Source organism: Phyllostomus discolor, chromosome 15 (assembly GCF_004126475.2).
Source record: "Phyllostomus discolor isolate MPI-MPIP mPhyDis1 chromosome 15, mPhyDis1.pri.v3, whole genome shotgun sequence".
Taxonomy (NCBI): domain Eukaryota; kingdom Metazoa; phylum Chordata; class Mammalia; order Chiroptera; family Phyllostomidae; genus Phyllostomus; species Phyllostomus discolor.
The window spans coordinates 24,251,689-24,266,974 of NC_040917.2; the positions used below are offsets into that span (position 1 = coordinate 24,251,689).

Consider the following 15,286-nt stretch of genomic DNA (forward strand, 5'->3'; position numbering starts at 1 on the left):
GGGTTATTCCCTGCCCATTTTGGCGGGGCTCTGCCCTGCTCTGAAGCGTGATGTGTTCAGCCTGCAGGTGTGTGGGGCTCTCTCCCTCTGTAGCTCTTCCCACTGGGTTCTCTACGCTCCAAGTTCGGTGATGTCAGCCTGTTTGAGAACGCCGTGTTTGTCCTTCTGTTCAGTGTGACTAATGTCTTCGGCTTGAGTGTTTTCTTCCTTGTTGTAATCCAGAGAATTTGCACCCCCGCCCCAATAAAGCCACTTTGAGAACAGAGCCCATAGTCATTCACCTTCTCTCTCAGCAGTCAGAGCCAGGCGCTGGGCTCGTGCGCATGGCTCACAGGGTTGTTTTCACAGGTTTGGTTCAGTTTCTTCACTGTGCGGGGCTGGAACTCTCTTCCGTAATCTCGCCATGCATTTCTTCATTTTATTAAATTTCTCCCATGAACCACCTTTTAATTCTGTTCATTTTTCTATAGTGTTTGTTTTCAATTTATTTCTGCTTACATTGTTATTTTTTGAAATATGTTTTTCTGTGTTCAATGTTAATGGAAATGACATATGTGGAAACTTGTTATGTTGATATGTGCACACATTACAAAGTGACCACCATGTCACGGTCGTTAGCATGTCTGACCCCTCATGTATGGACCATGGTTCTGCATGAGGCAAGAACACGTGGCTCTTCCTTCTCTGCGATAATTAAAACACATCCCGGGAATCGACGCATCTAGGAGCACTCTCCGTGCTCTAGCATTCCACATGCAGTGCACAGACAGATTCTAATAATTTATTTTTTTACATTTATTTTTATCTTCATTTTTATTGGTGACACTTTTACAGATGTCCCCATCCCGCCCTTTGCCCAATGCCACCCAGCCCCACCCCCTTCCTCTGGCCATCAGTGATTTCTTATAAGTCAATCTGAATATTTTAAGTCTTACTTAGTTCCAAGATCTGTTTTTAATATCTTTTTAAAATTTATTGTTGCTCAGTTACAGTTGTCCTCCCTTTAACCCTTGCTCAACCCAAACCCGCCCCCTCATCCCACAGTCAACCCCCACATTTTCCGTGTCCATGAGTCCTCCATTCCTGTTCCTTTGCTTGTCCCCCACCCTTCTTCCCCCTGGTATACCCCTCCCCCACCCCTCTGGTCACTGTCAGTTTCTTCCTTATTTCCATGTCTCTGGTTCTATTTTGCTCTTTTGTTTTTGGTGTTGATTACCTTCCACTCATAGGTGACATCATATGGTGTTTGTCTTTCACTGCCTGGCTTATTTCACTTAGCATAATTCTCTCCAGTTCCATCCATGCTGTGCACAAAGGGTGGGAGTTCCTTCTTTTTTCTGCTGGGTAACATTCCATCGTGTAAATGTACCACAGTTTTTTGATCCATTCATTTCCTGATGGACACTTAGGCTGTTTCTAGCACTTGCCTATTGTAAATAACCCTGCTGTGAACATTGTGTTACACACATTATTTGAATTGGTGATTCAGGATTCTTAAGCTATGGTCCCAGGAGAGGGATCACTTGATCGAAAGTCAGTTCCATCTTTAGCTTTTTGAGGAAACTCCACACAGTTTTCCACAGGGGCTGCACCAGTCTGCATTCCCACCAACAGTGCACTAGGGTTCCCTTTTCTCACCAACCTCGCCAGCACTTGTTGTTTGTTGATTTAGTAATAATGGCAACATATTGATTTAATATTTTTGGAAACTCGTAGCTTATTTTCTCTGACACCAGATCTTAGATGATTAGAACTTTCCAGGTTTTCATTTACAACAGATGCCTCATTTGTTGTTGTTTTTGTTGTATATTGTTAGAACCCTAATGGGCATGTTTATGGACCCTATGCTTACCTTTCCCTCATGCTCTCTCCTATTTAGTCACATGTTTAAAATCGGATATAGAAGTTGAGAATGGATTTCTTTCTGAATCTGAACTGTCATACCTCTTATATAAAGAAACACAATACAACTGCAAACAAGGTTACCTAACAGAAGACGGTCAGACATCAGGAACGATCACGTGTCTGCAGCGTGGATGGTCTACTCACCCCAGGTGCATTAGTAAGTCATTCATGATGTTGAGTTATTGCCCCGATGCCTGTGGCAGAAATGGTTACTTTACCTGATTTCTTTTCCTTGGGCTGGCAGAAGCTGTAGTGGTTCCACTTGAAAAGATAAATAAAAGGTTTTTGAGCAAGTGTGCATAAGTTTTGCCTCTTACAATGAACTACTAGAAGGTAGATATGGCCCATCGTTCAGTTCAGGGTTTTCCCACCATAAAACTTCCTGTGATTCACAAACTGGTGAGGGACCTTCTGTGTGTTCTGGAGTCAACTCATTCATTTCTACATGAGGCCTTGGCCTGGGCCTGTTTTCAGGGGGTCAGACTTTTATGTCTGTATATATGTTCATTCCTAGACATAAAAGTTATGTGTTTAAGTTAAAACATGTGTTCACAGTGCGTAATTGTACAATAGTGTCACCTGTGTAATTTATATGTGATACAGTAGAGCAGGCCCTCTTCCAAAAAAAATTTATATTTTTAAGAAAACATACATCAACATCAAGTCAGTGGAGACTAAGAAATGCTTGTTGCCTCCTTGATGCTTATGAGAATATTCTAAGAACATTTTTCTCGTTTTATAGTATTTATCCCAAGGCCACGTAATGATATTTTTCATTCACATGAAGTGAATATTTAAAATATCCATTTTTATTTTTTCATTTTTTTCATTTTTTTAGTTTCTATACTTACAGTGTGAACTAGAAAAAGAAAAATGATGAAGGTTGCCTTTATATCAAATTAATACTATACTAAACTATGATTAATTATCCATTACAACATTCTTACTAGGAAAGAAAAAAATGTCTCCATCATTATTTTTATTATTATAGTTTTCGCTACTTTTTAAATCTTTAAATTAGCTGGCTGCATAAATGTTTTAAAATTTCGGGAAAGTTATTTACACTTATGTTAACATCACTCCAGGAAGGAGTTAGTAAAAATGGAGACTATTTGTTCAACAATTTAATTTCTTATACAAGTTATCAATGTGGAACTATTTCTCCATTCAATCTTGATAGGTATAGAAAACTATCCAATCATTAAGGGGATATTTGGAGAAAGCTCAATTAGCATGTGAGTTTTTAAAATTAGTAAGTTCTAAAGTAGATTTCTATAGAATGTTTAAAAATTGCTCTCACTGTTGAAAATTAACCTTTTCATTGAACCAATTAACTTTGTTTCTGGCATTGGTGGCCCAACTGCTACTGAGTTTGGCTCCTACCTCCATTCACCAAATGCTACTCTGCTTTGCTAAGACCAAAGTCCAGCAGGTCTGTTAGGGCCTACTTTACTGCTAGAGTGGAATAAATGTGTAAGTGCAATGGCATTGAGAAAAATGACCTTAAATTGTTCAGATTGATTTAAGTGATGGTAAAACTGCTTTGTAGAAACATCTGTTTTCATCCTGAGTAACAATATCAGGACAGTGACTTATCACTGGTATTCTGAGATTGCTCTTATGTGATGCGTTTCCTTGGGATGGGACTGACTCCTTTAGAGTGTCTGTTAAATGCTACTGGACATGAACTCTTCAATTCCATTGTGCATTAGGATCTTGTGATATGCCAGTGTTTGAGAATGCCAGAGCCAGAAGTGGCAGCACATGGTTTAAGGTCAATGACAGGTTGGACTATGAGTGCCAGGATGGATACAGAAACGGAGACGGACACACCACAGGCTTCATAGTGTGTGGTCACAGTGGTTGGTCTGGTACACCCTCCTGTCATGGTAAGTCGTTTTCTTCCAGGATTATCATAATAAACAAAATGTGTATAAAGTATTTTTACCCAATTTGGATTATGTGGAATTACTTTTAATGCACAGTGAATACAACTGAGGTGTCTCCTTCTGATTCAATGCAAATTGGGGGGACAGGGGATTTGAAGTCTAAAGACAATAACCCATCCAACCCAGAGCACTGACGTGCCCTGGAGTCCAAGCACATCACAGATCTGTGATGAAAGTGTAATCTCCCTGTCACTCTTTTCTGGGATCAGAGGCAGGTCCAGGTTGTATGAACCCAGAAGTTTTGATAGCCTTGAGGGCCTTCTGTAAGGAAGAAGGCCCAATCAGGAATATGCGTTTCCAAGGCCATCAGGCATGACAAAACAACGTGAAGGAACAGACCTGCAGGTGACAGGGATAGCGGTAGAAAGCACTGTGGCCAATATGGCTTTCCATTGAGAATTTGCAGTAACCCATGACTCTGAGGACACACTGGTCGAAATTCGCCAGCATGATGTAAGGCTTCCAAGGACGGAGCAAACAAATGGCAGCTTTCAGAGGGCTTTCCTTTCACAGGGCTTTCCTCGGCCACATAGCAGGGACTGGCACACTGAGTAGCTGACACTGGAATTGATTTCAAATGTCCTGGAAAGTCTCCTGGTTGGAGAGGAGTTTCCAAGCAATGTTATCATAAACCATTAAGCCAAACAGTGCTAGCGGCAATCTTAACTAAATGTACACTTCAGAGTTAAAAATTCACACCAACATATTGAAGTCTCAGTGCTAGGATTTAGAATTTTGACTTTTGAATGAATATAAATAAATATCTGTAATTCAGGGTATGCCCATTTATTCTCCTCCCTAAATCACATTTAAGTCATTCTATAAATATAACAGCTGGAAATAGCCAACAGCCAAGACTGTTTTTTGGTTTTTGTTTTTTTTTTTTTGCTCAAAGCAGCAATTTTTTACAATATGATGAAATAAAGAATTGATATGAGATGAGCACAAAATATGGAAATGTGGACACACACTAATACAGGAATTACTATGCAGAATATTGGAAAAACATTTTAGAAGTATCCCAGTGGTTTCCACTCAAGCATAATCTTCTCAATAAGCTACAAAGCTCAACATTACAGCAAAAGCCAAAACAAAAGCAAATTCTTGAGGTTTTTTTATGATATCACTTTTGAAAATCAATAATTTATGTCTACCTTTATGATTATGTGTTAATACTTGACTTTTAAATCATATGACTTTTCTTTTTGGTGTGATTGCAAATTTTAAATTCCACTTATTAATTTTTATATTAATTGATGACATAGAGGAATCAAGCAACATGTACTTTTATAACATTTAGCAATGTCATAAATGTCACAAATTTAAAAAATTTTAAGATATAATTTACATATTCAAATTTGAATCAGAATAACTCATAATTTATTAATAGCCAACACAAACTATACATAAGTAAGAACAGACAGTTTTATAGTATATAAATATTCAGGGCACCTAGAATATGTCTCTCTGTGTGACCTTGGGAATGTTATTTCATCTTCTTTAATATTTCAGTTTGGTTATATTTTGGTTTAATTTATTAATTAAGCAATTTCTAATGTTCCTCTAACTGAAAGATATCAAAAATGCCTCTCTGAGTATTCTGGTTTCCCATGTATATTAAACAAAAATTCCAGCTTTTATTTATGCATGCTCCAATGTAAAATTGTAGCATTAGTGGGGTTTTTGTGAGAAATAGTTTTATTTTGATAATAGAAAACCAGTAACTTTAAATTTTATGTCAATGATAAAATCAGATCCATTATGAGCAAGTTGATCTTACAAATTTTCAGAACACATGTATTGTTGTTCAGGGAGTCCCATATGAGTTTGAAGGAGGTGTAAACTGAATGGATAAATGTTTTTCCAGGGAGAGGATTGGTTTGATGACTCCCTGTATGTGCAACACCCAGCAACTTATTTTTGCATGACATATAACATATACTTTGGCAATGAAAACTTGTATATGCTCACTAAATTATTTCATCATAATTGTGAAATTGTTTTTATAGGAAAAGAATGCATTGTTCCTGATATAGAACAAAACTTAATTGCTCAGCCCCAGAAAGAGAAATATTTCATTGGAGATGTGTTGAAATTCTCCTGCAGACAAAGATTGAAACTTGTTGGACCTGATTCAGTTCAGTGTTACAACTTTGGGTGGTCACCAGATCCTCCAACATGTAAAGGTGAATGTTTTATCTGACAACTGCTCCAACAAGAGTTAGAATTTTGGTTTTCACATTGTGTTTCTCTGTTAGTGTTCTGTTGGTTTCCAGGGTATCTCTAACCTGGGGTGTTAAGCCAGAGATTTACTTCAGAAAACCATGCATTGGTAGTACGTGCCTCAGATGTCCTTGTTTAAGAAGTTCACCTTCAGTGGCGTCTGGTGCTGGAGCCACTTCTTTTTAGTCCTGTTTTTGCATCTCATTCTGCCAGCATGGGCTTCATTTCAGGTTCCACTGAGTGTGTCCAAACAATATTTAAGCATCTTAGAGTCAATTCCATCATAGATATGACTTAAAACTAGTTGACTAGTTTTAAATGGAGTCAAATGCTTGGCTCCAATGATGGTGATTTTTCAAAAAGTCTTGTCCCTGGCCAGGGAGCTCATTTGGTTAGTGCATCATTCCAATGCTCCAAGGTTGCAGGTGCAGTCTCAGGTCAGCACATATACAAGAAGCAACCACTGAATGCACCAATGAATGGAGCAACGTATCCACATTTCTCTCTCTTTCCCCTCTCCATCTCTCCCTTCCTCTCTCGCTCTCTAAGCTAAATAAATAAAAAATATTTAATAGAAAAGTTTTGATATGTTTCTAAGGAACATGAACATCATCATAAGTTACAATAGTATATTTGTTCATTAGTTTGCATATATTTTTAGACTGTCTAGAACACAGAACATGTTTCCTGGGCTTAAATATACTTCCACCTTGCTAAATCAGCATGAGTAACAGAACGGGGAGACGTGAATCTAATGTAAACACCACACTTTTTCCTTTCAGGAAGACTGCTATAATAAATTAGATCATAATAAAGACTACTTTCAGGGATCATTTCTATGGTTTGCTAATAAACTAGATAATAAGTAAGAAAAATTGTACGGGATTTTAACTTGTCAAATAGACTATTTAACCAGTAATTATACTGCATTTATGCTGTAGCGGAAGTGAAACCATGTGGTCCACATCCTCAGCTCCCCAATGGGACAGCTACAAACACGCCGAAAGAAGAACATGAGCACGGTGAAGTTGTGGAGTACGTCTGCGACCCCAGGTTTCTGCTCAAGGGTTCTCGGAAAACTCAGTGTGTTGATGGGGAGTGGACCTCCTTGCCCCGGTGTATTGGTGTGTATAATAATGTTAACACTTAGATGTAAGTCTATAATGTGTATTTACATTCATAGAAACACATAATTTATTTTTACTTTTTGTTTGTTTACAGAAGCTCTATTTTTTTATTTATGTTTATTGTTCAATTACAGTTACCCCCATTACCCTCCATTTCTTTCCCCTGCCCTACCAACCCTCCTCATCCCACATTCAATCCTCCCCTCCCCATTGTCTTTGGCCATGGGTCCTGTATACATGTTCCTTGGCTTGATCCTTCCCATCTTTCCCCCATTGTCCCCCTCCCCACTCCCCTCTGGTTACTGGCGGTTTGTTCTTCATTAGCATATGCTTGTGACATTTTCACAGAGGAGAACAGCACATGTGAAGACATACCTGTCATCATTCACAGCTCCGTCTATTCCCAGGAGCGTCCCTATCACCATGGAGAGTCCGTGACGTTCAGCTGCAGAGAAGGGTTCACATTGGTGGGGCCCAGATCAGTTACATGTTTGAAGGGAAAGTGGACCCAACCACCTGAGTGCATTGGTGAGCATGCCCTTCTAAAAGGGCCCTGTGAGACCATTTAATATTTTTATTGTAAAGCCCTTGCCACCATATTTTTGAAATTTGGAGATATTCTTGAAAGTGTCAGGTCATAAATTACAATGAATCCAAAGATTTGTTGTTTATAGTTCAATGGTGCCTACAAATGAAAAATAGAAACTAGTGACAGAATTTTATGAATCTCTTCTGGTGTTAACATTATAAGTATGAAGCTAAATTTTACTTGTGGATAGATGTATGATTAAAATTTTTTCCTTCAATGCTTATTTTGTACCTTCTGTTAGTCTTAACTTTTCATTTTCTTCAAGATGCTTATTTTTTTCCTAATAAAGAAATTATTTCAGAAACCAGTCACCATAGGACATAGGAGAAGAACCATACACATCCTTTCAGCTACAAATCTTCCTTCAGTTACCATCTCTTGAAGAGGAATATTGCTTTTTTTTTTTCTTTCTCAGCACTCTGGACAACTCCTGGGAAAATAACACCAGTTCTCAAGAATCTAGTGTGTTTTAAATTAGTCCCTTTTATTTTTTTCAAGATCGCATTACAAAATCCTTACTGTTTTTGGCTAGTGACTTGAATTTTCTTTCTTCTGTTAATTCTCACTTGATATCATTACCAAATTATGATCAAATACTGCCTGAGACCTACACTGAATCAAGTTGAAAAACAGGATCTGCCATACACGTGAAATTTTTGAAATCCATGGATGTATAAAAACTTTACTAATCTATGAATAACACAATGAAGCAAGCAAAAATGGATTATTCTAGCATTATAATATTGGATTATATAATATTGGATTATAGGATGATCTGGTGTATAAAAGAGCTTCTCAAAGATTCTAAAGTATGTATGCAAAATAGGTTATGATTTAACCACATAATTTGTTATTCTTAATTTTGGTGATCATGCACAAGACATGCTTCAATATTTATATTCTATACTCTACACCTTACATCAACTTTTCTTGTTGTTTTACCTTAATTGTATTGAGACAATATAATGAAAGTACCAACTTCATATATTCTCTTTGCACAAATCATTGTTTTCTTATAATGCTTTAGGATTGTGGTTAAGAATAATGCAGAAATGTTTGAGATAAAGAAAAGAATGGATGTGAACATTTGCCCAGATTTCAAATGGGACCAAATTTAGTCATGTGATGACTCTTCTCTATGCAGATAAAGCAAAAACTGAACCTCTATGTTCTCTCAATTCCCAAAGTGCCAAATGCCTCAATGATGGTTATTCTCTCTGAAATATCAGCACTGCACATGGGACTGTGTTCCTACGTAATAGCCCACCTCATGCAACATGATCAGGAATACCTGTGCTGGTGGAATTTATAGACCTAATTTCCAATTTCATTGTACTCTGGACTCTATAGCTATTTTTTGTATTAGTTGCTTAGATTCTCATGATTAGTGTTTTCAAGGTAACATGTTCATTTTGCAGAAACAGGTAACATTAAGACATGTAAATTACCAAGGTCACTTGAATATAAGCCACTCCAGTCATATAGGGTTGACTACAACCATAATGAGCAAGTGAATTACACGTGCAGAAGAAGGTCAGAGCAGAAGCACTCAGTCTGTGTCAATGGAAGATGGGATCCCCAAGTGAACTGTGGAGGTGAGCTCTCGATTATAACATTTTCAAATGTCATCCAATTTCTTCCTACCTTGTAAAAGGAGCCTCGTTGTGTCTTAAAACTTTTTATTAACTATTTCTTATTATAAATAATTCCCACTGGAAAGTGATTTAGGAAATAACAAGAGCACTGTTTCAAAATACTAATTGTATCATGTGCATTCTACAGCTACCTGACAAACCACTCAGGAACTGGTGACTTCAACTTTGGGGAGTAGGTCTGCTCATTGCTGTTGGAATACCATTGCTACTAATTATTTGTGTTACTCTTGTGCTTGTGCTTATACCTCTAACTCATGTAGCTATCTTGGCATCTAGCGATGTATACACCCTTCTGGGTATGTATTCACCTATCTCTGTAGGTAACTACCCACCGAGCCATCTATCATTTTGTTTATCTGTATCTGTCTTAGAAACAGTCTTATTGCCACCACCAATTCCAACAGCACAAGGCTCATTCTGATTCCTCAATTTCACATCTGTGTTGCACTTCTCCAGCTGTAGGGCACCTGAACTCACTGTCCTCAGTTAACTGTAGCTGGCAGTGATATGGTATTCTTTCTTTACTTTCATGTACTTCATTTGCTGATATATTTTTAAGAATTTTAGTAAGTATATTCACAGAAGATATTAGATTACCATTGCTTTCTTGGAATGTTTCTGCCAGGTGTTGTTATCAAGTTTATCGTGGCCTCAGAAATCCAATAGAGAATTGTTCTTTGCTCCTGTTTTCTAAAAGTACATGTATAATGGTATTATACATAGCGTCGTTGTATTATTTAGTGTTATTATGTTATTATATTTTTTCCTTTAAATGATTGATAGAATTCACCTTTGAAATCATCTGATATATAGTTTACTTTCTTTCTTCTTTTAAAAATTTTTTGCTGATTGATTTAAATGAAAATTTTTTGATTAATTTAATTTCTTTAACTTTAATTTTGATTCCTTTAATTTCCTTAAGAGAGTGGGCTATTTCAACCTCTTATATTGGTCTTTCAGCAATATATTCAAGCTAGGAAACAGAACCTGCAGGATAGTTTTAAACTTTTAACAATACATAAATCATTAGTCAACATATCTAATTCGTATCTCAGCCAAGACTCTGTATCAAATTCATTGATCTTTAACTAAAGGCAATTCTTCCCTATGTGACATGGACTCTGGCCAGCAGTGTCTGTGGTATTGTGGATGCGATGAACAAAATCACATGGACTGCAGAAGTCCTGTGGAGAAAAGGGACAGCATGGCTACTCTCTGAGTGAGAGAGTGCCCCGACCTCTGCCTGGACAGCCTTTTTATTGCTTTCTCGAAGCATTACATCAAGGAATACCACATTCATTATGCACAGGTTTGCTTGAAGTGATTACTTGTTACAGATAACAAAGAAAAGAATGTTGCAAATGCAAGGGAACGATAAAAGTGATTGATCTGGTTACACTCCATGCTTGGAATGGCTTAGCACACACTTTAGTAAGTTACTTCAAAGATATATATTAAACACCTGCTGTCTTAACTCAGGGTGAGGGAATCTTAGCAAAAGCAAGCCTCAAAGCAGCCTAGAAATAATGCAGGCCTGGTTCCCCCATGGGAAAGCTAATCTGCGGGACTGGTTCCTGTGTGCCACCTGGCACCTGTCAGTTTTCCAAACCAGGGCTGAGCTACCTTCACCATTGCCACGTGGACCAGTTCCCTATAGCTATGGCTGTTCAGCTTCTATTGGCACAACATCTTCTGAGGGTTTTCCTAGGCTCCCAATACATTTAATCAGGGATATCTGTAAAAAATATTCTGATATCAATCTTGATTTTATCAACTCTTATTGATGAATAATCCAGGTAGAATATTCTACTGGTTAGAAATCATTAAAATAGGTTTTCCCTAAATTATCCAAGCTTGCTCACAGAAAGAATAAGAGAGAGACTTTACAAAGAAGGCCAAGAGAATAGAAACCCAATGTGGTATGTTACAGTGGTAAGCAAGAACAGTGTAACAAATTTAAATGTAGAACGTGGCATTATAATTTGATCTTTTGAGATGCATTATTACTGATAATTTTATTTACTGAATTATCCTTTTAATATTTGTAACTTGTGATTTTCCTTAAGAAATCTAATTTTAATATTTTTAGAAATACCAAGATGTGCACCCCCACCTCAGATTCCCAGATCTCAAAATATGATGACCACAGTGAATTATCAGGAGGGAGAAAAAATCTCTATTCTCTGTCAAGACAATTCTCTGATTCTGGAAGAAGAAGACCTCGTGTGCCAGGGTGGAATCTGGAAGTCAGTCCCACGCTGCATTGGTCAGTAGTGCGTCACTTGCATGACACTTGTCTGTCTTACAAGGGTCACTCTCCTCTGTGCTTTGTGGAAAGGGACAGATGAAGCCCTTTCTCCATATGGGTTCCACTTCACCTCGAAACCCTACATCACAATCTTGGTACCAGAATCAATCAGTATTGCTCCCCTTGTGAAGTGAGCACAGAGAGAAGCTTTAGGTTACCGTGGAAACCCCAGATGCAATTGCTCTCCATGCATGTTTCACTCCTGGGGCTGAGCAGGAAGGGGATGAAGGGGCCTAGGGAATGAGGGGATGGTAGCATTGATTTTATGGAGACATATGTCTTTGCAAGTTTCAAATATTGTTTAGTTATTAAATAGTTTCATTAGCTCAAATCATTCTTGTTTTAAAATCCCAAATGTGTTTAACTTCATTTTTCCATGTAAATATGGTCTTTGTGCCTGACCCTTTCACCTCTGTTCTGCATTGTAGAGAAAACACCATGTTCTCAGCCACCTTATATAGAACATGGAACTGTAAATTCCTCCCGATCAGAAGAAGGAGGAGAAGAAACAGTGGAGCCCAAGCTCTATCCACACGGCACTAAATTACGTTATGTTTGTGAAGACGGTTTCAAGATAACTGGGCGCCATGAGATAATATGCCACCTGGGGAGATGGAGTTCCCCACCTCAATGTGTAGGTGAGGACAGGGTGCAAACTAAAATCCTATTTTGGTACAATTCATTAAAGTAAGCAATCATCATCAAAGGCATGAGACATAATTCTTTAGGTTTGTAAGTATACAAACCCATTTACATGTTTATGGACCATTATGTACTAACATATTTTATAAAAGTTTTTCTATAAACAAATAAATCTTATTTTTGTTAATGTCATGGGTTTATTCTGAAATTGCTTTAGTTTTTTGTTCCTTCTGTTTATTTTTATTGTTTACACTATTACCCAGGTCCCCATTTCCACCTCTTTATGCCCTTCCACCCAGGTTCCACCCCTTGCCTTATCTCTGGCCATCACCACATTGTCTTCTGTGTCCATGGGCTATGCATACATGTCCTTTAGCAATGTCTTCTCCTTTGTTCACCCAGTCCCCCTCTCCCTCATGCCCTCTGACAGTTGTCAGTCTGTCCCATGCGTCCATGCCTCTGTTCTATTTTGTTCACCAGTTTCTTCTGTTCATTAATTTCACATGTAAGTGAGGTCATACCATATGTCTTTCTCTGACTGGCTTCTTTCACTCAGCATGGTGTTCTCTGGGTCCATCCATGCTGTCGCAAAAGGTGAGATTTCCTTCTTTTTCACAGCCACATAGCAGCCACTATGGAAAAGAGTATGGAGGTACCTCAAAAATTAAAAATGGAACTGCCTTCTCTCCCAGAGGTCCCACTCCTGGGAGTACACCCTAAGAGACCAGAAACACCAGTTGGAAAGATTATATGCACCCCCATGTTCATAGCAGTGTTGTTTCCAGCAGCCAGGACCTGGAAACAGTGCAAGCGCTGAACAGTCCATAAGGGGATAAAAAAATGTGATACATGTAATCACTTTTATTTACTGCATTTTCCCCACTAAAACTAGATGTATAGTGAAATTAAACCTAACTATTCATGTAGGTACAGCTATTTGTATTATTCTAAATATTTGTATACATTTTAGTGAAGGCTTTGCCGCCAGGTTTTTAAAATTTTACGTTCTTTCTACAATGTTCTTTCCAATCTCTTACAATAGATGAGAATTTTCTTAACATGATTTTCAATGTGTTTCTTTTAATTACTCATGACTGGTTAGAGAAGCAGTGATAGTCCCATTCCTAAATACACTGACATTTTTCTTTTCAATCAATGCACACCTCAATAATGGTTTTAGTAATCATTTAGGCACCTCTCCTGTGATGTATTATTATTAGAACCTGTGTAATCAAATAAAAGTACCAACTATGCCAAACAGTACATGAAATAAGTTTCAGAGTGAGTGAAATATGCAATCATTTTTAACTTTTTTCCTTCAGGACTTCCTTGTGGACCACCACCTCCACTTTCCAATGGGGCTGCACCGAACAGGAAAAACAGATATGAGTATGGAGAAGAATTTACCTACAACTGTGCCCAAGGATTTATGATTCATGGACCTGCATCTGTGATATGTTCAGGAGGAAAATGGAGCCCTCCCCCAGAATGCATAAGTATGGTGTATTTCATTTTATTCTCAAGCTGATCAATATCTGTAATTAGAGCATGAATGATATAAAAATAAACCCACAGTCATTCTAGAATTAACAAGAATTACTTTGAGGTCCCCTGTCCCTGTGCCCCATGCTCTATGTGCACACTCAGCTATGTCACCTCTGTGGGGTGCAGCTGGCCCCTGCTCACCAGTCTCATCGTGACTCAGCTCTTGTCACTTTACCAGTTACCTACTTAAAGACATTTGTGTCATTTCCAATGCTTCACGTAGTTCTAGGAAAGGACTTGGGCAGAAGGAAAGGCTAGAGATACAGATATAACACAGATGGCCTCTATGGACAAAAGAGAATCTGAATGTAAGAAGTCTGGTCCTGATCTCATCAGGCTTTCTGAACCATCAGTCCCATATAATGCTTTGTTTTAAACTAACTTATTTATTTTTAATTGTTTTCCAGGTACAGTTGTCTCCATTTTCCTTCCACCATCTCCCCCACCCCACCCATCCCTGCTTCCCACCCTCAATCCTACCTCCTTGGGCTTTGTCCATGTGTCCTTTATAAGTGTTCCTTCGTGACCCCCCTCTATTTTTCCATTATCCCTCTCTAGCCTCCCCTCTGGTTACCATCAGATTGTTCTTAATTTCAATGTCTCTGGTTATATTTTGCTTCCTTATTTGTTTTGTTGATTAGGTTCCACTTAAAGGTGAGATCATATGGTATTTGTCTTTTACCAACTGCCGTATTTCACTTAGCATAGTGTTCTCCAGATCTATCCATGCTTTTGTGAAGGGTAGAAGTTCCTTCTTTCTTTCTCTTCATTGCCATATTACACTTCTGATAAATGTAGAATCATTCAGTGTAATCAAGTCAAGACCGTTAATGTCTTTTCAAGTTATAAGAAAAATGTCGTACAGTATTCATGGGTTTGTTATGTACCTATTGTTCTAGAGTAAAGTTATTGGCCAATATCTATTTTTAAAGATTTACTGAACAAGTATTCTGGTTTTTTTTTTCCTTTCAGAAACAACTTGTCCTTCCCCACCCAGCTTTGATAATGCTGAACCTATAAATGTAAACAAGAACAGGAAAGTATATCAGTCAGGAGATGAAGTAGCTTATAAATGTCGAGAACACTACCAAATGGATGGACCCAATGTTGTTCGCTGTATGACTGGCAGATGGATAGGGACGCCCACATGCAGAGGTGTTTTGATAAACTTTGACATTTAATTTCCTGAAGTGTCTTAAATAGTACAATATAGCATTGCTTCTAGCATGATGAAGAGATGAACACAGGCTCTGTCTTAGGCCAGATCGGGGGAGGCGGGTGTTGGTGCCTTCACACAGAGGAATGGGAGGGGTGGTGATGGTTGACCTCAGGGCTCCTGTTCT

At 38.1% G+C, this 15,286-nt stretch overlaps 1 protein-coding gene and 1 long non-coding RNA gene across 9 annotated transcripts in view; one reads left to right on the forward strand and one right to left on the reverse strand.

Annotated features, from left to right (window-relative positions):
- The window catches only part of LOC114512472 (complement factor H), a 157,561-nt gene that overhangs the window by 112,574 nt on the left and 29,701 nt on the right, over positions 1-15,286 (forward strand). For 5 of the 8 annotated variants that reach the window (XM_036016225.1, XM_036016224.1, XM_036016230.1 and 2 more), the window contains 10 exons: positions 1,880-2,062; positions 3,618-3,794; positions 5,864-6,040; positions 7,019-7,201; positions 7,553-7,732; positions 9,212-9,388; positions 11,538-11,714; positions 12,140-12,394; positions 13,721-13,894; positions 14,916-15,098. In XM_036016225.1, coding sequence (XP_035872118.1) covers positions 1,880-2,062; positions 3,618-3,794; positions 5,864-6,040; positions 7,019-7,201; positions 7,553-7,732; positions 9,212-9,388; positions 11,538-11,714; positions 12,140-12,394; positions 13,721-13,894; positions 14,916-15,098 — 1,866 coding nt within the window. The remainder of the gene's footprint in view (positions 1-1,879; positions 2,063-3,617; positions 3,795-5,863; positions 6,041-7,018; positions 7,202-7,552; positions 7,733-9,211; positions 9,389-11,537; positions 11,715-12,139; positions 12,395-13,720; positions 13,895-14,915; positions 15,099-15,286) is intronic. The other 3 variants (XM_036016226.1, XM_036016231.1, XM_036016227.1) reach the window with 2 other exon arrangements.
- On the reverse strand, positions 1,077-11,376 carry LOC118498361. Its single transcript, XR_004900862.1, has 3 exons — positions 11,093-11,376; positions 4,190-4,193; positions 1,077-1,089 (listed from the first exon to the last, which is right to left on the reverse strand). It is a non-coding gene; the product is annotated as an uncharacterized LOC118498361 (long non-coding RNA).